At 53.5% G+C, this 16,723-nt stretch overlaps 1 protein-coding gene across 5 annotated transcripts in view; it reads right to left on the reverse strand.

Annotated features, from left to right (window-relative positions):
• The window catches only part of ARHGEF37 (Rho guanine nucleotide exchange factor 37), a 104,505-nt gene that overhangs the window by 36,542 nt on the left and 51,240 nt on the right, over positions 1–16,723 (reverse strand). The window contains exon 13 of one of the 5 annotated variants that reach the window (XM_053200426.1): positions 5,356–11,186. The exons of 3 other annotated variants lie outside the window; for them this stretch is intronic. In XM_053200426.1, coding sequence (XP_053056401.1) covers positions 11,157–11,186 — 30 coding nt within the window. In that variant the 3' untranslated portion in view covers positions 5,356–11,156. One more of the 5 variants, XM_027076973.2, reaches the window with a different exon arrangement.

Here is a 16,723-nt window from a genome sequence, read left to right on the forward strand (position 1 = left end):
CTCAGGTGTCCACTCAGCCCAGCCTCAGGGTGAATCATGAGTGGTCCACACCCATCGTGAGTCTCTGACCCGTCTTGCCAACCATTGGACTAGGAATACACACGTGATGCAATTCTGACCAGTGACGTATCTGGTCATGGTTCCCCAGAGGGTCTTTGGGGAACCATGTTTTCACTGATGAGAGGACACACGCCGGAAGAAACAGACCGCCTCCCCTTCGCTGGACATCGTCATGTCTCAAAGTCCAGCAGTTACCTCGTGACCAAGAAGAAAGCCAGCGTGAAGGACAGTTGACACCCAAAGAGGACGGAGCCGAAAAATGCAAGGAACCTGAGCTCTTGATTGTGACAACCGAGCCTCTGAATTAACCAACGCTGGAGGCCTCCTACTTTGGGGCATCTTAGAAGGTAGAATAATACATGTCCCTTCTTGTTTCCGTCAGCCGCACTGGAGCCCTCCCTTACGGCAGCCGCAGCACACGAAGTGACTCAGACAGGCTTGGCGTGTTGAGAGTCTCTGAAGACAGAGGACATTTTCAACACCAGCTGTTGAGGCTGTAGGCAAGCCGAGGGACTATTCTGGGAAGTGCAGAATCCTGGAAAGTGGATGAGCTTCATTCAGAGACTCACACTCCCAGATCCATTACTTACTAGCTGTGTGCCCTTGAACACTCACACGCACCTCTCTCGGCCTCAGCGTTTTCCTCTGTCAAATGGGAAGAACAACGTGTTCTTCATGGAGGCGTGGTGAGGATTGAGATCCCGAATAGTGTTCTGACAGACGATGATGATGGCTATTTATGGAAGGATCAATTTTATCTGCGCATCGCTGGACCGGGATCTCGGTGATGTCCCCACAAGGACTTGACGAGGTGCTGACACTTGAGCAGAATGTCTTCAGAAGCTTTTTGAAAACTCTAGATTCCTAGACTCCATCCACAGACACCACAATTTAGGAGATCTGAGACGGGGGTCTCTGTAGTAGTCAGGACTCTCGCGTGCAAGTAGCAGAAACCCCAAATCAAACTGGCCAAAGCCAAAAAAAAAAAAAAAAAAAAAAAAAAGGCAATTCATCGGCTCGTGTATCTGAACAGTCCAGGGGGATAAACCTCAGACATGGCTGGGTCCAGGTGCTCTTGACATGTCGCGAGGAATGTCCGTTTGCCTCTCTCTCTCTGATCCCTTGTCGTGGTCAGCCTCTGTGTCGGCTTCATTCTTAGCTAGTAGTTCCAAGCTGACAGCTACAGCCTAGGGCCTCCGAGAAAAGAGAGCATCTCTTCCCCTAAAGCTCTGCCAAAATCCTGGGGCTGCCACTGCAGCGAGCTTTGACCCTGGGCTGACCATGCCTGTGATTCGCCAGGCCTGGGGAACATGCTCACTCCTAGAGACCCGGGGGCGGGTCTCCACCCGAACCACACTGGGTCGCATGTGGGGAGGGGCATAGCTTTGTAACCTAACATAGGGGCTCTCCTGGGGTGGGGGGAGAGAAAATGGGTGCTGAATGGGCAAACACACTACAAGGCTCAGAATCTGTATTTCTGACCAAGTCACCCATTGATTCGGATTCACAGGCAGGTTTGGGAATGAGTGCTGGTTTTAGGACTTATTACAGCCATGGAATCCCTTTCTTCCTAGGAACTCTTAAACAGGAGCCAGTAAACAAGACTGATGCAAAGATGGTCCTGTCCTAGTGGAAGGAGGGGCGCAGAAGCCTCCAGCTATCCCCCGAGCAGCCCTAAAGGCACCCCAGGGGTTCCCCTGAGCTCCCCAATTTCATTGCTCTCTGAGGTCCCTTTGGCTCTGATTCTCCAGCCCTGCATTTGGTGCAACGGTGGTGGGGGGAGGGTCGGGGGGAGAGTCTCAAAGAGCTCCCCTAACGCGGTGCCCCCCCCCTCCAGCCCCCGCAACCTGCGTTAGAAGCCAGTGCCAGAGGAGCAAATCAGGACAGGAGAGGCCAGGGGCTGGCTTAGGAGGTGCGTCAGACGCGCCACATCGGATGCTTCTGGCTTTGAAAGCCCATCCTGGCCCGAGGCCAAATGGCCTCATGGGCTCTGCAGAGCCCTGTGCCATGGGCTGCGTGGGCGTCATGACCCGCCTGTCTGCCGGGGACAGAGAGGCTGGAGACAGTGCTGCATCCGTGGTAGCAGAGGGAGACGCTACAGGGACACGCTGGCTGGGGAGATGTGGTGGAGGATGAAGCCAATTTCACACCTTATTAGTCTGTTTGGGGCCAATTAAGGCCATCCGGAAACTGGGCTGAGGCCCTTTCCCTCCCCCCTCCCTTTGCCAAGAAGAAAGGCCTCTATGGCCTGAAACACTTCTTGTGGAAGGAGCACTGTTGTTTTTTTTTTTTTTTTTCCTACTTAAAACCCCACAGTATCCAAACCGGGAGTCGAGATGCCTTTTCTTTTGCAAGAGACCGCAAAGCGCAGAGGTGAACACATCCAGCGTGTGTCTGGCAGGGGAGGGGTTGAGCCATGTTGTTTATTCATTTATTCATCCACCGTCCATTCAACAGATGTGTCCTGGGAGCCTACTGTGTGCCAGGAAACTGAACCTTGGTGCTTAGTTTAGTAAAACATAATGTCCTCAGAGAACCCTCATTCCTTCCCCAGCTTTTCCACTGAACATCAACCATGTCGGACACCCTGCCGGGCTCGGGGGTGCAGTGCAAATAGACACAGCCCCCGCCCTTGTGGAGCTAACTCCATGGAGAGACCCTCGAGTAAAAAGGCAATTTCAAAGAGGGAGAAGGACCCCAGGTAGAGGTATACATAGGAAAAGGACCTGAACTAAGCAAGGAAGGCTTCCTGGAGGAAGTGATGTATCACTGAGACTTGAAGGATGATTTAGCAGGTGGAGGAGGTTGAGGGAGGGTGTACCTACCACCCAGATGAAAGAGAGAGTGCAAAGGAGGCCAGAGAGAGCAATGCAGTGTGCAGAGGTCAAGGAAGGGAAGGAATAAACAGGGTCCACACCACAAAGCCACAGTCAGGAACCCCGGAAGGTCCTGCCAAAGCCTGGATTCAGATTTGTGTCCCTGAAAGCTCTCCCTGGCAGTGGCTTTGTGAAAAACAGAGGGAAGGCGGGAGGAACACAGTTGGAGACACAGCTGGAGGCTGTTGTAAGATGACAGGTGATGGGGCACCTGGGTGGCTCAGTTGGTTAAGTGTCTAACTTAAGTTCGTGATCTCACGGTTCATGAGTTCAAGCCCCGCATCGGGCTCTGTGCTGACAGCTTGGAGCCCGGAGCTTGCTTCGGATTCTGTGTCTCCCTCTCTCTCTGCCCCTCCCCCGCTCACACTCTGTCTCTGTCTCTCTCTCAAAAGTGAATAACGTTAAAGAAAAAAAAAATTAAAAAAAAAAAGATGGCAGGTGAGCGCTTGGGGAACCCCAAGCTGCGAGTTCACTGGCAGTGGGGATGAAGAGGAGTGGGTGACTTTGGAGGACCTGAGAGATGTCATGCTCTGTGGGAATTCTCTGTAGGTCAGCGGGTGAGTACAGGGGACAAGAGACTGGACCGGGCATCAGACGAAGCTAGGTGTAGAACCTGTTCTATCTAATCTGCTTAACATCTATGTGGCCCTCGGCAAATCCCTGTACATTTCCTCTCTTCCCTTCCTGTGCCAGCTTCATTCTCATGGGACCATGTTCCCAAGATGTGGACCCATGGGCCTTAAGTAGGGTTACCAGCAAAAATACAGGGCACCTAGTTAAATCTGATTTGAGTATAAACCATAAATAATTTTTTACCATAAGGATATCCCATTTGGGGACATACTAACACATATTTTAATTTAGGACTGAATAAGATGGATAAAATCTCTACCTTTGAGGATCCTACTGTCTTCTTTTTTTAAGATTTTTTTAAATAAAAAAAAATTTTTTTTAACGTTTATTTATTATTGAGAGACAGAGAGAGAGACAGAGCATAAGCATGGGAGGGGCAGACACAGAATCCGAAGCAGGCTCCAGGCTCTGGCTGTTAGCACAGAGCCCGACACGGGGCTCGAACTCACAATCTACGAGATCATGAGCCAAAGTTGGACGCTTAACCGACTGAGCCACCCAGGCGCTCCAAGATTTTTAAAAATTTTTAAGTAATCTCTACACCCAATGTGGGGCTCGAACTTATAACCCCAAGATCAAGAGTTGTATGCTCTACAGACTAAGCCAGCGAGGCGCCCCAAGGAACTTACTTTCTAAAGGGAGAATCAGACAACAAACTAACTAATAATAAGAGGGAATGATATAGTCTGCAATGACAGTAAGGGTGATGTAATAGTGAGTGACTGGGGTCGGGGTGGGGAGGGTTGGAAGCTACCCAGGTGGAGTGGTCAGCAAAGGTATCACTGAGGAGCTGACCTTCCTGGCAAGAAGCTAAGCCATGGGAAGATCTGGGGGTAGAGCGGCCAGAGAAGGGAAGGGCCAGTGCAGAGACCCGAAGTCAGGAACAAGCTTCGAGTCACGAGGAATAGAAAGAGAGAAAGCCAGTGTGGCCTCATATGGTGATCAAAGGGCAGGAAGGTCTGTGATGTGGTGGGAAGGAGGCAGGGTCTTTTAGGTTAGAGTGAGGAGCTGGGGTTTTGTTCAGTGTCGAGCAGGGGCAGGACATTCTCTGCGTGTTTGGAGAGTCACTCTGACCGCTTTGTGGCCAGTGGGCTGCGGGTGACGGACGAGGGTGGGAACAGAGTGACCGTCAGGAGGCAGTGGAGGCAGGGAGTGGAGTGACAGCAGGAAGGTTGACTGGCCTCGCTGAGGGGTTGAATGTGAGGGGCTGAGAGGAAGAGAGGAAGCAGGCCGAATGCCAGGTTGGGGGCTTGAATGACTGAAGGGACGGTTGGCGCCATTTACGGAGAGGAGAAGGCTGGGGGCTTTGGGGTGGCGGTTGCCGAGTAGGTATTGGTTGCTGCTGTGCCTTGTGAGGTGAGGAGGCGCAGAAGTGTGACCGTCCCTTGGGGAGCAAGTGATACAATTCTAATTCCATATTCAATTTTGTTAAACATAACGTGGTACCTGCATATTGTAATACATTAACAAAAACACAGTATCACTCCAGTAGGACTACAGAAAGGAACGCTGCGCCCAGAGTTTCCAGCTGGTGGCTGTGATTCTCCAGGTGGGGATGGGGACACATGACTCCTAAGGGACGTGCCATAGCTTAGAGTCTCTGGCCTGGGAGGTGGCCAGGGGTGTGATATAAAGGAGAAGAAAATGGATGTTGAGATTTTTTCAATTGGGTATGTGTATGGGGGGTGGGGGGCGGGGGTGTGCTCTGGGGATGTGTGTGTTTGTGTGGCTACGGGTGTGTGTGGGTAGGTGTGGGGGGTACATGAGGGGTATGTGTGGGTGGCGAGGTGGCGGGGGTGGTGATCCTTGTGCTTGTGTTTTTATTTTATGCATGCTCTTCCGTCCCATGGCTTTTTGGGGGTGTGTGGGGGGGAGTATGAAAAATAATTTGAGGTAGAAACATTTGGGAATTTGAAAAAGTCAGGGGAAGGCATACTCAAACGCTGGCCGTATCAGCCAGGCCATCTGCCACCGGGCCCATGGCTGCTGGGGAGGCCTCTCCGGAGAGTGAAGTAATTCAAGATGGCCAACTCCAATCTCCAGAGAGTCTTGGAGGACATGGTCACAGTTACATTCCCAGGGGAACAACCTTTGGCCTCTGAAGATATCTACTTGTTTTCAGTTTCGAAAAGAGGCCCTGTAGTGAGGGGGTATTTTTTCAGAGTCTGAGGTGGTCGAGGGTCAGGAACACAGACGTTGGAGGAATGGTGAAGACGCAGGCAGTGTTAGCCCAGAGGCAAGAAAACTCAGGGGCAGGGTCACTGCCTGCAAAGTTTGGAAGGGATCCCGTGGAGGGGGTGGCTTACGTGCTCAAGGATCAATCATTTATTAAGCACTCGATACGGTGCATCACCAGATACAGCAGGCACTTCCCTACCTTATCCCATTTCGACATCCCAACAACCCTTTGAGGCAGGACCATTTCCTGATTTGCCCACAGAGAGGAAAGTGAGGTTTTAGAGAGATGGACCAACTTGCTCGCTGAGGTCACACAGTTGGTAAGTGTCGAGCCGGGGTTTGAACTCGAGCATTTTGCAACACGAAGCTGGGCTCCTGACTACCACCACCTGTATCTTTGATCCGGCCCACTGTACCCACCAGGTTCAACTCTGCCCTCGTACGGGGTGGGAGTGGGTGGGTTCCAAGCAGCTCTAGGTCCCAGGGCTCAGCATGAAGTCCCTTGTGCTGGAACCTCCTAACCTGGTGCTCAGCTCTCAATTCTGCCTCCTGCCAGGATCTCTGTGTCCTTGTTGAGCCTGATCCCTGGGTCCTCAGGGCCTGGGACTTGAACTTCAACCCAAAGACTGGGCCCCTACTGCTCACTCTCTGACCTGGCCTCGATCTCTTCCTTCCTGGACACTAGGAGAGAGCTGTCCTCAAGTGCCCCACGGGGGCTCTGACCGCCTGCTGGACACCTGCCACCTCCCCCACGTCCCTAGGGAGTGTGCCCTCCCAAGCTCACAACTCCTTCACCTGACCCAACCCCCTTCCTTGCCCTGGCCGCTGGATCTGTGCCCCCAGCCTTGGCTGTGTCCCAGGGGAGAGGCCCGGGGCTCAATCCTAACTAGGACACCGGCATGGCTCGTGAAATGCTTGCAGAATGAGTTCCACAGTGCTGGGCTGCTGGTGAGATTTGTGTTTGTGTTTGTATTTGTTTGTTTGTTTGTTTGTTTTTTAGCTTGCAGCCCTTGAGAGCTTGCTATGTGCCAGGTACTGAATTAATCATGTCAAGTGGATTCCCTCATGTCACCCTCAAGCAGCCCCGTGAGCTGTGACAAGACGCTGTGGTGATCACTGTTAATGCACTGGTCCTTCCCCAGGTCAGAGGCTCTGCTGATACGCCCAGAAACCCCGAGACCCCAGAATCAAGACAAGCAGCCTCCTCCTTGGCCAGAAGCCCCACCTCCACTCCCTATCTCCCTGACCTGGGGCTCACTGCCCCTCCTGAGCTAGGACCAGACTCCAGGCACTATGGCTGGAAGGAAGTGACCCCGTCCTCCTGCCCACAGCCTGGCTTTGTTCTCATACAGCTGCCTTTGGGCCTCTGCCTGCTTAGAGCCCTGCAGGCACAGCCTCAGCTGGCCAAGACTAGGGGCCGCTCAGATTCTCACAGCCACTGACCCTGGGGTGTGACCCACTCAGCTGCTATCTGCTGCTGAAGACACTTCCAAGAGCTCCAGATGGGAGGGCTAGACAGTCCCCTGCCCCAGGGAAGGTGCAGCAGACCTGGTGATGGTCCCAATCTTCCCTGAGGGTTGGGCAGCCTCACGCAGGGGCACCTGGGAGCCCCATATTTCCACTGCCCGGTCCCTCCCTCCACCCCTAGCTACTGAGCAACCTATCAGTCACTGTCTGGTCGGAAAGAGAACCACCCGATGCATTTTGAACAGAAAAACTTAATATAGGGAGGAGGTTACGCAGAGGATAGAAGATCCAAGGAGCACCCCAGAGGTTAACAACAGCAAAAAAGACACTCCAGTCCTTTGGCTGGAGGGACGCAGGGAAAAGGCAGTGTTATTAGTGTCCAGTGTTGGAAGCTACTGACAGAAACGGGGAAGCATAGCCAGGTCTGTTCAACGAGACTTGACGCCACGGGGAGAGAGGGGCTGTCCCTTAGGGGCTGGAACCATGGAGAAGACCAGCCACAAGGAGCGATGGAGAGAGAGAGGGAGAAATACCTCGGGTTCTCCCCACCTTGCCCCTGCCAGGAGAGCAGAGGGCGGGAGGCCTGGGAAATGTAGTTCCCCGCAGCACAGAGCAGAGCAGGGCCGAGGATGAAGGCGAGGGCGAGCAAGCCAAAAGCCAACCTCTGGAGGTGCGAGCTGCCCAGAGGGGATAGCTGCGGCCCCAACACTCGCTCCGGCTTAAACTTCCCGCGGCCCAGGGCTGTCCCGAATCTGGGGCTACTGTTTAGAGCCCCCTTTCCGCTCACAGGCTCCAAGGATGCCCCGTCCCCTGAGGACAGGTGGATGGGCCCAAGACGGGGAACCCAGAACCACCTGAGATGTGCTAGAAGCACGGGGGCCGCCTGGGGCCTCGGTAGGGACCGGACAGCAGCAGCCGGTGCTCCTGAGCCCAGCCAGAAGTCAGAGCCTGGGAGGACAAACCTTTGCTCCCTAATCTGCTACGGGAGCCCCAGCAAGCTCTGGTTCCAGGGAATACGCCGAGAAGACGCCCCCGGGTGCAGAAGGCCCCAAGCCTGTGACCGGAGTTGCTGCTCTGGCAGAATCAGGATGCTGATTGCTGCCTGGGTGCCTGGCCCACTTGTCCAGGCGCAGGACAGCAGAAAGGATATCGTTGGAGAGAAGCAGCAGAATCCGGGCCACTGGTGCCCTCCAGCATGGCCCTGGACAGGAAACCTGCCTACCCTGGCCACACCACAGAGGGCAGAAGAGGGAAGATTCCAGGGATGCCTTTGGGGTGTGACGGCAGCCTCTGAGGGAAGGGCTGTGCCCAACTACAGCCAGGCTCTCAGGAGCCAGGATCAGGGGCTTCCTCCCCGTAGGGAAGTAGCAGGCCTCATCACCCTCCCACGTACAAGGGAGAAAGACAGGCCCTACGAACCTGTCCCCCCATGTCATGCCGTCTCTGCTGAGGTCCCCATAATGATGATAACTGTGTTTGTTGAGCACTAATGTGCTGGGTGCCCAGCACTAATGTGCTGGGTGCTGGGTGTTATAGCAGTATCTCATTTAATCCTTAAAAGAATTTTGCGGGAGGGGTGCCTGGCCGGCTCAGTCGGTTAAGCATCTGACTCTCGGTTTTCACTCAGGTCATCATCTCATGGTTTCGTGATTCCAAGCCCCGAGCTGGGCTCTTCGCTGGCAGCGTGGGGCCTGTGGTCTCCCTCTCTCTCTCTCTCTGCCCCTCTCCCAGTGGCACTGTCTTTCTCTCTCTCCCTCCAATAAATAAATAAACTTGAAAGAAATCTGTGGGATAGGTACTGTGGAGATCCTCATGGGTGCGTCAGAAAATATGGGACACCATCCAGTAAGTTCGAAGATGGCAATAGTAACAGGAGTATGAAAGGAATCCGTGCTCGCAGAGATCCAAGGAAGGGGGATTAATGTCTGGGTAAAGTGGGGACACATGAAGGCACTTCAGAGGAACTATAAAGAAATGACGCTCATTCTCCAGAGGAGACTCTCCACCCACACTCAGGCAGAAGATGCAAAGCGGGGCTTGTTGTGGCCCATACAATCTCCACACGGATTTCACACACAAAAAAAATAAAAACAGACACAACCCTGGTTTCTGGCTTCTCTTGAAAAATCAGAACGTCTGGCATCGCTGGGCCCTCATTCTGTGGAACACTGGTTGCAGCCGAGAAGCTGCCAGCAAATCTGGACCGTGGGGGAGTGCTCTGGTCCAACACAGTCCCCACCACTCCCTAAGCTCTCACCGGGTCCTTCCTCTCAACTGCGCCATCTGCCCAGCCCGAGGGCATTTTGGGAGGACCCGCAGCGGACGGGTAGAGCCCTGCTGCCACCTGGTGGCCAGAGATCACCATTTCCTTCAGGGCACAGCAGTGAGGCTCCTGGATGTGACCCATGAGCCGTCACACTGTTCCATTTACTACTCCCACCCACCACCCTGTGAGACCAGGAGTTGTGCCCATTTTACAGATGAGAAGACAGAAAAGACAAGTTCAGAAATTACGATAAGAACACATGAGGGGCGCCTGGCTGGCTCAGTCGGTTGAGCGTCCAACTTCCGCTCAGGTCATGATCTCACGGTTTGTGGGTTCAAGTCTCATGTCAGGCTTTGCGTTGACAGCGTGGAGCCCGCTTCGGATTCTGTCTCCTCTGCGCTTCCCCCACTCTCTCTCTCTCTCTCAAAAGTAAATGTTTAAAAATTAAAAAACAAACAAACAAAAAACAGACAAGCAAGGTGAGATGAATGGACTGTTCGGGTTACCTGCTCTTCCTGATTGATGTTGCCAAAGTGGAATCCAATTTTTCCCGTAACCCCGGTCCAGGGTACTTTAGGCTCTGCCCTGTCATAACAGGCCCTACAGTGACCTCCATGCTGGAAGCTAGGTCCCGGTGGAGGGAGCCAGGGACTCCTTGGGATAAACCAGGACTCAACAATAAGTACTTTCGGGGCTGAGTGGAGAGGACAGGGCAGGCTGGGGGGCCTCACCAAATTTCTTCACATGCAGAAACCATGATAAGTGCACTTGCTACTTGCCTGTGGTCAAGGAGACCTTGAACTCAGGAGTCCTGAGGCCGAGCAAAAGGGAAAGGGAGGCCTTCTCAGGCCCAGGAGCTTTTCACACCACCACGCTAGCTCCCCAGGCCTGAGAGGGCCTCTCTTTCCCTTTCTCGTCCCCCAATCCCACTTATCCCACAGAACCCGGCCCCTGCCCTGCATCCTCCAGGAAGCCTCCCTGAGCACCTCAGCTCCCCACTCCCCCAGAACTCCCTCCTATCTGAGCACCTGCAAGCCTGGTCCCTAGGACCCCTCTGGCGCTGACGGCATCCTGCCCTGTCCTGCTTCTCCAGCTGGCCGGGAGATCGAGTCCCTGGAGGCAGGGCCTCCCAGCCCCTCTGGGATGTTTATGTAAGCAGTACGCATGGAAAATCTATTTCTTGAGCAGTGTGACAGGACCTTGGGGAAATTCCAGAATGCACTAGAGCTTGTATCCTTAAATACAGCCCTGGGTATGTCACTCCTCTACTTCAATCCCTTCGGTGGCTCCCCATTGCCTTCAGAACACAACCCAGAGCTCCTCACGCTGCCCTCTCTCAGCCGTCTCCCACGACACCTACCACGCCTCCACACATGCTGTGTCCTAGCTCTACAGCCTTTCAGGTCCCCGATGAAACATGCTCATGCTTGCCCCTGGGCCTTGGCATGTGCCCTCCCTCCCACCTTCACCCAAGTTACCCATCAAGCCTCAGCTCAGACAGCGCTTCTTTCAGGAAGCCTTCCTGAGCTGCCAAGTCTCGGGGGTGACCCCTCCGCTGGCACTTGCTACTGCCCCACCCAAACGCTTACACTGCACGGTAACTGACTACTGATTTGTCTGTCTCCCTCCCCAGACCGTGGGCTTCCGGAGGACAGGGCCCCCATCCGTCTGACTCCTCACCGGATCCCAGCAGCTGAGGCCAACTCCTGGAGGCACCAAGGGGTGGGTGTTAGACACTCATTAAATGAGCCCAGGAGCAGATGAGGCGCCATTTTTATGAACAGCAGGTATCCAGTGAGCACAGGTCACACTGTGGCATCCGACTATCCAATGGGTAGAGTCCCACAAACCCCAGAGACATTTTCATCGGTGAAGTCCTTTATTCTCAGCAGGTCACATCATTGATTCACCAAGCTAGACCTCCATATCATATGTGAGAATTCATTCATCTTCCCTTGACATTGTAATCTTATCCTCATGTTCAAAACCGGGTTTGGGCCCAAAAGGTTAAGGAGGATCCACTCTGTCGCAGGGAGCGAGGGCTACCCTGGTGAATCAGTCTTGTTTGGTTCACAGGCAAGTAACCTTAGCAAGTTTAATAGGTGAGAGCCCACCATGAAATAAGTAAGACACAGTGTAATGGATCTAGGCATTTAGGGGGGAAAAGGCACATTACCCAGAGTCCCCTGGAGAAAGTTCAGGCCGTTCTCTCTCTCTCGACATGCAATTTCTTACCTGTCAGTGACTTTTAATCTCATCCTCTTATCTACAAGACACCACAACCCATGTGCTACTGAACACATTTTCATTTTCCCCTCGCGAGATAGATTTGGTTCCAAGTGTATTTCAGGTTTCTCCCTTACGCCTTCAAGAACACCCACTTTTGTTCAGGTCCCTGTTAATGGCACTTAATACATATACATTCTGGGACCCGACAGAACAGGCTGTCCTATTTCAAGCCACCTCTACAGCCACCCATTCCAAACATCTGAGCTAGGACAAAGCTCAGATGGGGTACATCCTAGCTTATAGCCTGTGGCCACTTCTGACTGCACACCCCTCTCGTCCACCCCTGAGTGTCTCGTCCAGCCCCGATGGCACACCAGAAGCACCTCGGGAGCTTTCTGAGTTCCTGAGGCCCTGGCCACACCCCAGATGAATTCCATTAGAATCTCTGGGTGGGATCCTGGCATCAGTCACAGCTGAAAGTTGCCCAGGGACCACAGCAAGTAGCCAAGTTGAGAAGCCCTGAGCTAGGATTCCAGCCCACAGCAGATTCTCGGCAGTGAGGAACACACAAATGCATTTTCTATTTTATTATCTGCTCCCCTAGGCTTCCTGTTGGTACTAGAAACCTGAGCAGGAAAGAGAAAGGAAAGTGAGCCGAGGGCATCTTACAGAGTGAATTTCGTGCTGGGAAAGGGCCAGCGGGGACTGAGTTTCTCTTGCATTATGCATCTTCTGCTTTCACAAGCCGAGGAGTGAGGTGCTGACTCTCACACAGGCATGCATATTTCTCAAATGCCCTCCCCAAACCAGAGCTAACGGCGTTAGGCCCTACAGTTATAATAACATGGAGATGTTCTTGGAAATAAGCCAAAACTGCCACCAGTTTTTACACACACTCTAACCTGGGTTCGTTCCAAAATTGATCATTTGCATTAAAGATCACGCTGGACCATCCCCTTCTTTGGACCTTGAGATTTATCTTAGCCAAAGTGACAACCCAGAGATGATGATTCAACAGTGGCTGCACCCCAAATTGCCCCAGTGGGCCAGTCTTCCTTGAACAGGAACTGTTTTTCAATTTCCAGGTTTGAGAAAGGGTTGACAATGGGTTTGATCTCACCAAGTTCAAGAGACTGGCTGCCTAGAATGCAGTGTTGAGAAGGATCCTGAAGTATACCCTGGGTTTGTGGGAAAGGACGCCACATTGATTGACAATGCCTGGACCGGGGAATGGGGAGCGGAACGCTCCTAGCTGCAGCTGGGTCAGGTGATGCTGGGCACATCCTGCTACCAAAGGCAATTTACATTTATACCACACTTCGTAATTTACAAGCAGCTTCCCAACCTTAGCCTCAGCTCATTCTCACCACAACCCTGTGAGTTGGATCTTTGTGGCGGGGAGGGAAAAACAGGTTGTGTCCTGTGTCTAAGGCTCCACGGCCAACTGACTTCACATTCACTGCTGCCTCCAGGCCCTGAAACCACCGGGGATTCCCCCTGGCTCCCAACTTCCAGAAACTGGAAACCAAGCCATGCCTAAGCTCCCCCACCCACCAGGCTTTTGACCACTTGCTGCATAGAGTTGCCTCTGCCATTTGCATAGCCTTTCGCTCCCTAATCTGGCAGTGTGCAACAGCCTCACAGGCCCCACCTAACACGCTTTCAAAGTCCCTCCCTTCCCCGGAACAGCCTCTCAATTTGCCTAAACACATTCCAGAACTGTGATGTGGCCACGCCCATTCCCAGGCTGGGCCAACGGTCTCCTGAGAACCTTCCCACGGGCCCCACACGGCCTGGCTTCCCTGCTCAAGAGGGCTCCCAGGGGTTCGATGCCCAGGATAGCTCAGCTCCCAGCGTGGAGAAATAAAAGACGACCGGTCGGCTGTGGTGTCTCCTGATGCCACATGAAGGAAGTGAACCGTCAGGGCAGGTAGTCCTGGACCTCTCCAGTGTGTCCCCGTAACCCCATCGCATGCAGGTACCCTTCACCTGGGTGACCCACTCCCATGGGCAGGGCTGGATGAAAGCACAGGTAAGATTGGCCATAAGCTACAGCAAGTCCTTATCAATCTGACCTGCCATCCAGGCTGTTGTGACTTCAGATGGGAACCACCTTCTTTGCAGGCATAACAGTGGTTCTGCCTGGAGCCTTCCAAGCTCACCCAAGCCAAGCCGGGTACTCTGCAAGGTCCACCCACCTCTTCTGGCTGCCCTTCACCCAACCTTGGCCTGATCCCCCCCTTCCAGCCCCGCCTTCTCTTGGCTTCTGTTCCTTCGCAGGATCACGGCATCTAAGCCTCCCCATCCCTTGGCAACACGGGCTCCAAGGAGGGCACCCTAAGAGGGCAGACTCCAGCCCCACGGAGCTGGGCTTGGGGCCCTGGCCAGGAAGCTGGAAGGCACATATCCCCTCTGCCCGTTCACTTCCACGAGGCTCCATTCTGGGTTCCCCTTCTTGTCCTGGGCCTCCAGGACAGTCACCAGCTGGCCTGCCTGCAGACTCACTTCATGGCTGCTTCTGGCCACGAAGGGGTACACTGCCACCACCTGAAACACATGGAAAGTGACACAGAAATGGTCGGGGGGGGGGGGCGGGGGAGACAGACAGACTCCACCCAGAGAGGCTGTTCGTCCTGCTCCCTCCCACCCGACTCAGTCCCCACTGCTGGGCTGTCACCACCTCCCAAGGACATCCTGTATGCTACAGATGAAGGCTACCTCTGCTACTTCCCACTATGTGGCAGGTTCCGTCCCAGCACTTTACCTCGTGTTGATGCTCACAATTATATAATCCCAGTTGGCCCATTTTTCAGATACGGAAGTTGAGACTCCGAGGGGTCAAACAACTTATTCAGAAATCACATGGCAATGAAGCCAGGCCTGTCTGGCCTCAGCCCACTGCTGCCATCTCACTGACTAGAAGGCATGGCCTTCTCTGCCTCATCACCCCCCCCCCCACCCCGCCCTATCTAAAGGTGTCATCTGCTCAGGCCCATTTCCCAGCTTGGAGTACAGAAAAGAGGTTGGGTGACTTGGTCATGTTTTCGGGAAAAGCACTGAGCTGGAGGAAAAACTGGAGGGAAGGGCATTTATCAGGCTAATATTTCACCTCCCTGGCCTCAGTTTCATCATCTGCAAAATGGATGTGATATTATCCTTCCCGCCAGGTGGCTGTGGGAATTTAATGAATGATGAAGGCCTGTGCCTGGTACACAGTAAGGGCTCAGTAAATGAAGGCTGCTCTGATTATTTTTACCGTTCCCACTGTTACTGTGGCCAAGCCTCAGGAACAATCAGGAGCAAGGGAAGACTGGGAGGACCCCACATGTGTGGACCCATGAACAGGGAGGCAGCTGATGTGTCTGGGAAGATAGACCCAGAGACACTGCCCACCCTGGGTGGAGCAGGGACTCAACTGGGGGGCCAGGCCCTCTCGTGAGATCCTCGTGGGTCCTTAGCTGATAGGTGGGAACGTCCTGCAGGAGGCAGGCTTGATGCACTAATTGTGGCTGGTGCTCCAGGCACTGGCCCTTGGAGCCTTCCCAGGGACGCGTCACAAGCCGCAAACGTCAGATTCCACAGGCTTCCATGCAGCCTCCACGCGGCCCACTTCAGGCTCGGCTCTGGCCTGAGATACCCCCTGGCTATTCACTGCAAGCCTCTGGGTTCCCACCCCTTGTCCCCCCAGGCCCTTTCTGCTGCTCAACTGTCACCTGTGAAGCTCCTCCTTTCTAACTGGGAGCGTGGCCTCCCTTTACTGAGGTTCACATATGCCTGCCCGGCTTTCCTATCCCATCCAGCCCTCACGGCGACCCCACTGAGCTGCTCTCCCTCCAGAACTCTGTCCCAGCAAAGTCAAACCCTTCCGTGGCTTCCCATCACTGACTTGTGTTCTGAGATATAAGTCAAATACCGTGACAGTCATCTTTCTAAAGCATACAATGCAATCATTTTTAATACGTTCAGAGGCTGAGCAACCCTCACTACTGATTCCAGAACATTTTCATCACCTCAAAAAGAAACCCCATACCAGACAGCAGCACGTCCCATCCCCCAACCGCAGCCCCTGCCAGCCACTGATCCACTTTGCGTCTCTGCATTTGCCGGTTCTGGACTCTGGACTTTTCATATAAGCGGAATCACACAGCACGTGGCCTCTCGTATCACACTGAATGTGGTGGCAGGTATTGGCACCTCCTTTTTTATGGCTGAGTAATAATTAACTGGACGGATATGCCATATTGTGTTTACCCATTCATCTACTGGTGGACATTTCACTTGTTTCTAATTTTTGGCAGTTATGGATAGTGCTGCAGTGAACGTGCATGTATGTTTCCCATTGCTTTTAAGTAAGGGCTGACACCCTCACCGAGACCACCAGGCCCTGCTGGCCTGGCCCTGCCCACCTCTCCAGCAGCGCCTCACCCCTGCCCTCCTCTTCCTGGACCACACCTGCTTTAGTCAGTTCCTCACGAGCCCCTGTCTGGGCCTCTGCATTCCCAGAGCACGCTTTCTGGGGAGCTCTTCCCCTCCACATCCCAGCACACCCCCTTCAGCCAATCAGTCCCCGCTCACCCTTCAAATCTGAGAAAAAGCCATCATTTTTCTGAGAAAAGCCTTTTCTGAACCTCTCCCACACCTGGGGCCCTGGCATGTATCACTGCTCTAACTTTACAATTATCCACATGATTATTTTATTACTTGCTCAGATTATAAATCTGAGGAAGGCAAGGACCAGGATTTACTTGTGCTCATTATTAGGTCTGTCCTCTAGCACACTGCCTGGCAAATATTGAATGAATGAATGAACGAACGAATGAATGAATCCCACTTGTCCTGCTGATAGGGAGCAAGGGGTTGCTGATGTGGCAGGGATGGGGGTTTCCTTCTTCCAGGTCCACTCCTGACCAGGACACCGGTGTGGCCACTGACCAAGGCCCTGGCCTCATGGGACGGTAGCCTCTTGGAACAGGAGGAAAATGAAAGCCCCACTCCAGGTGGCCATGCAGAGACA

The sequence above is a fragment of the Acinonyx jubatus genome, chromosome A1 (genome assembly GCF_027475565.1).
Source record: "Acinonyx jubatus isolate Ajub_Pintada_27869175 chromosome A1, VMU_Ajub_asm_v1.0, whole genome shotgun sequence".
Lineage (NCBI taxonomy): Eukaryota > Metazoa > Chordata > Mammalia > Carnivora > Felidae > Acinonyx > Acinonyx jubatus.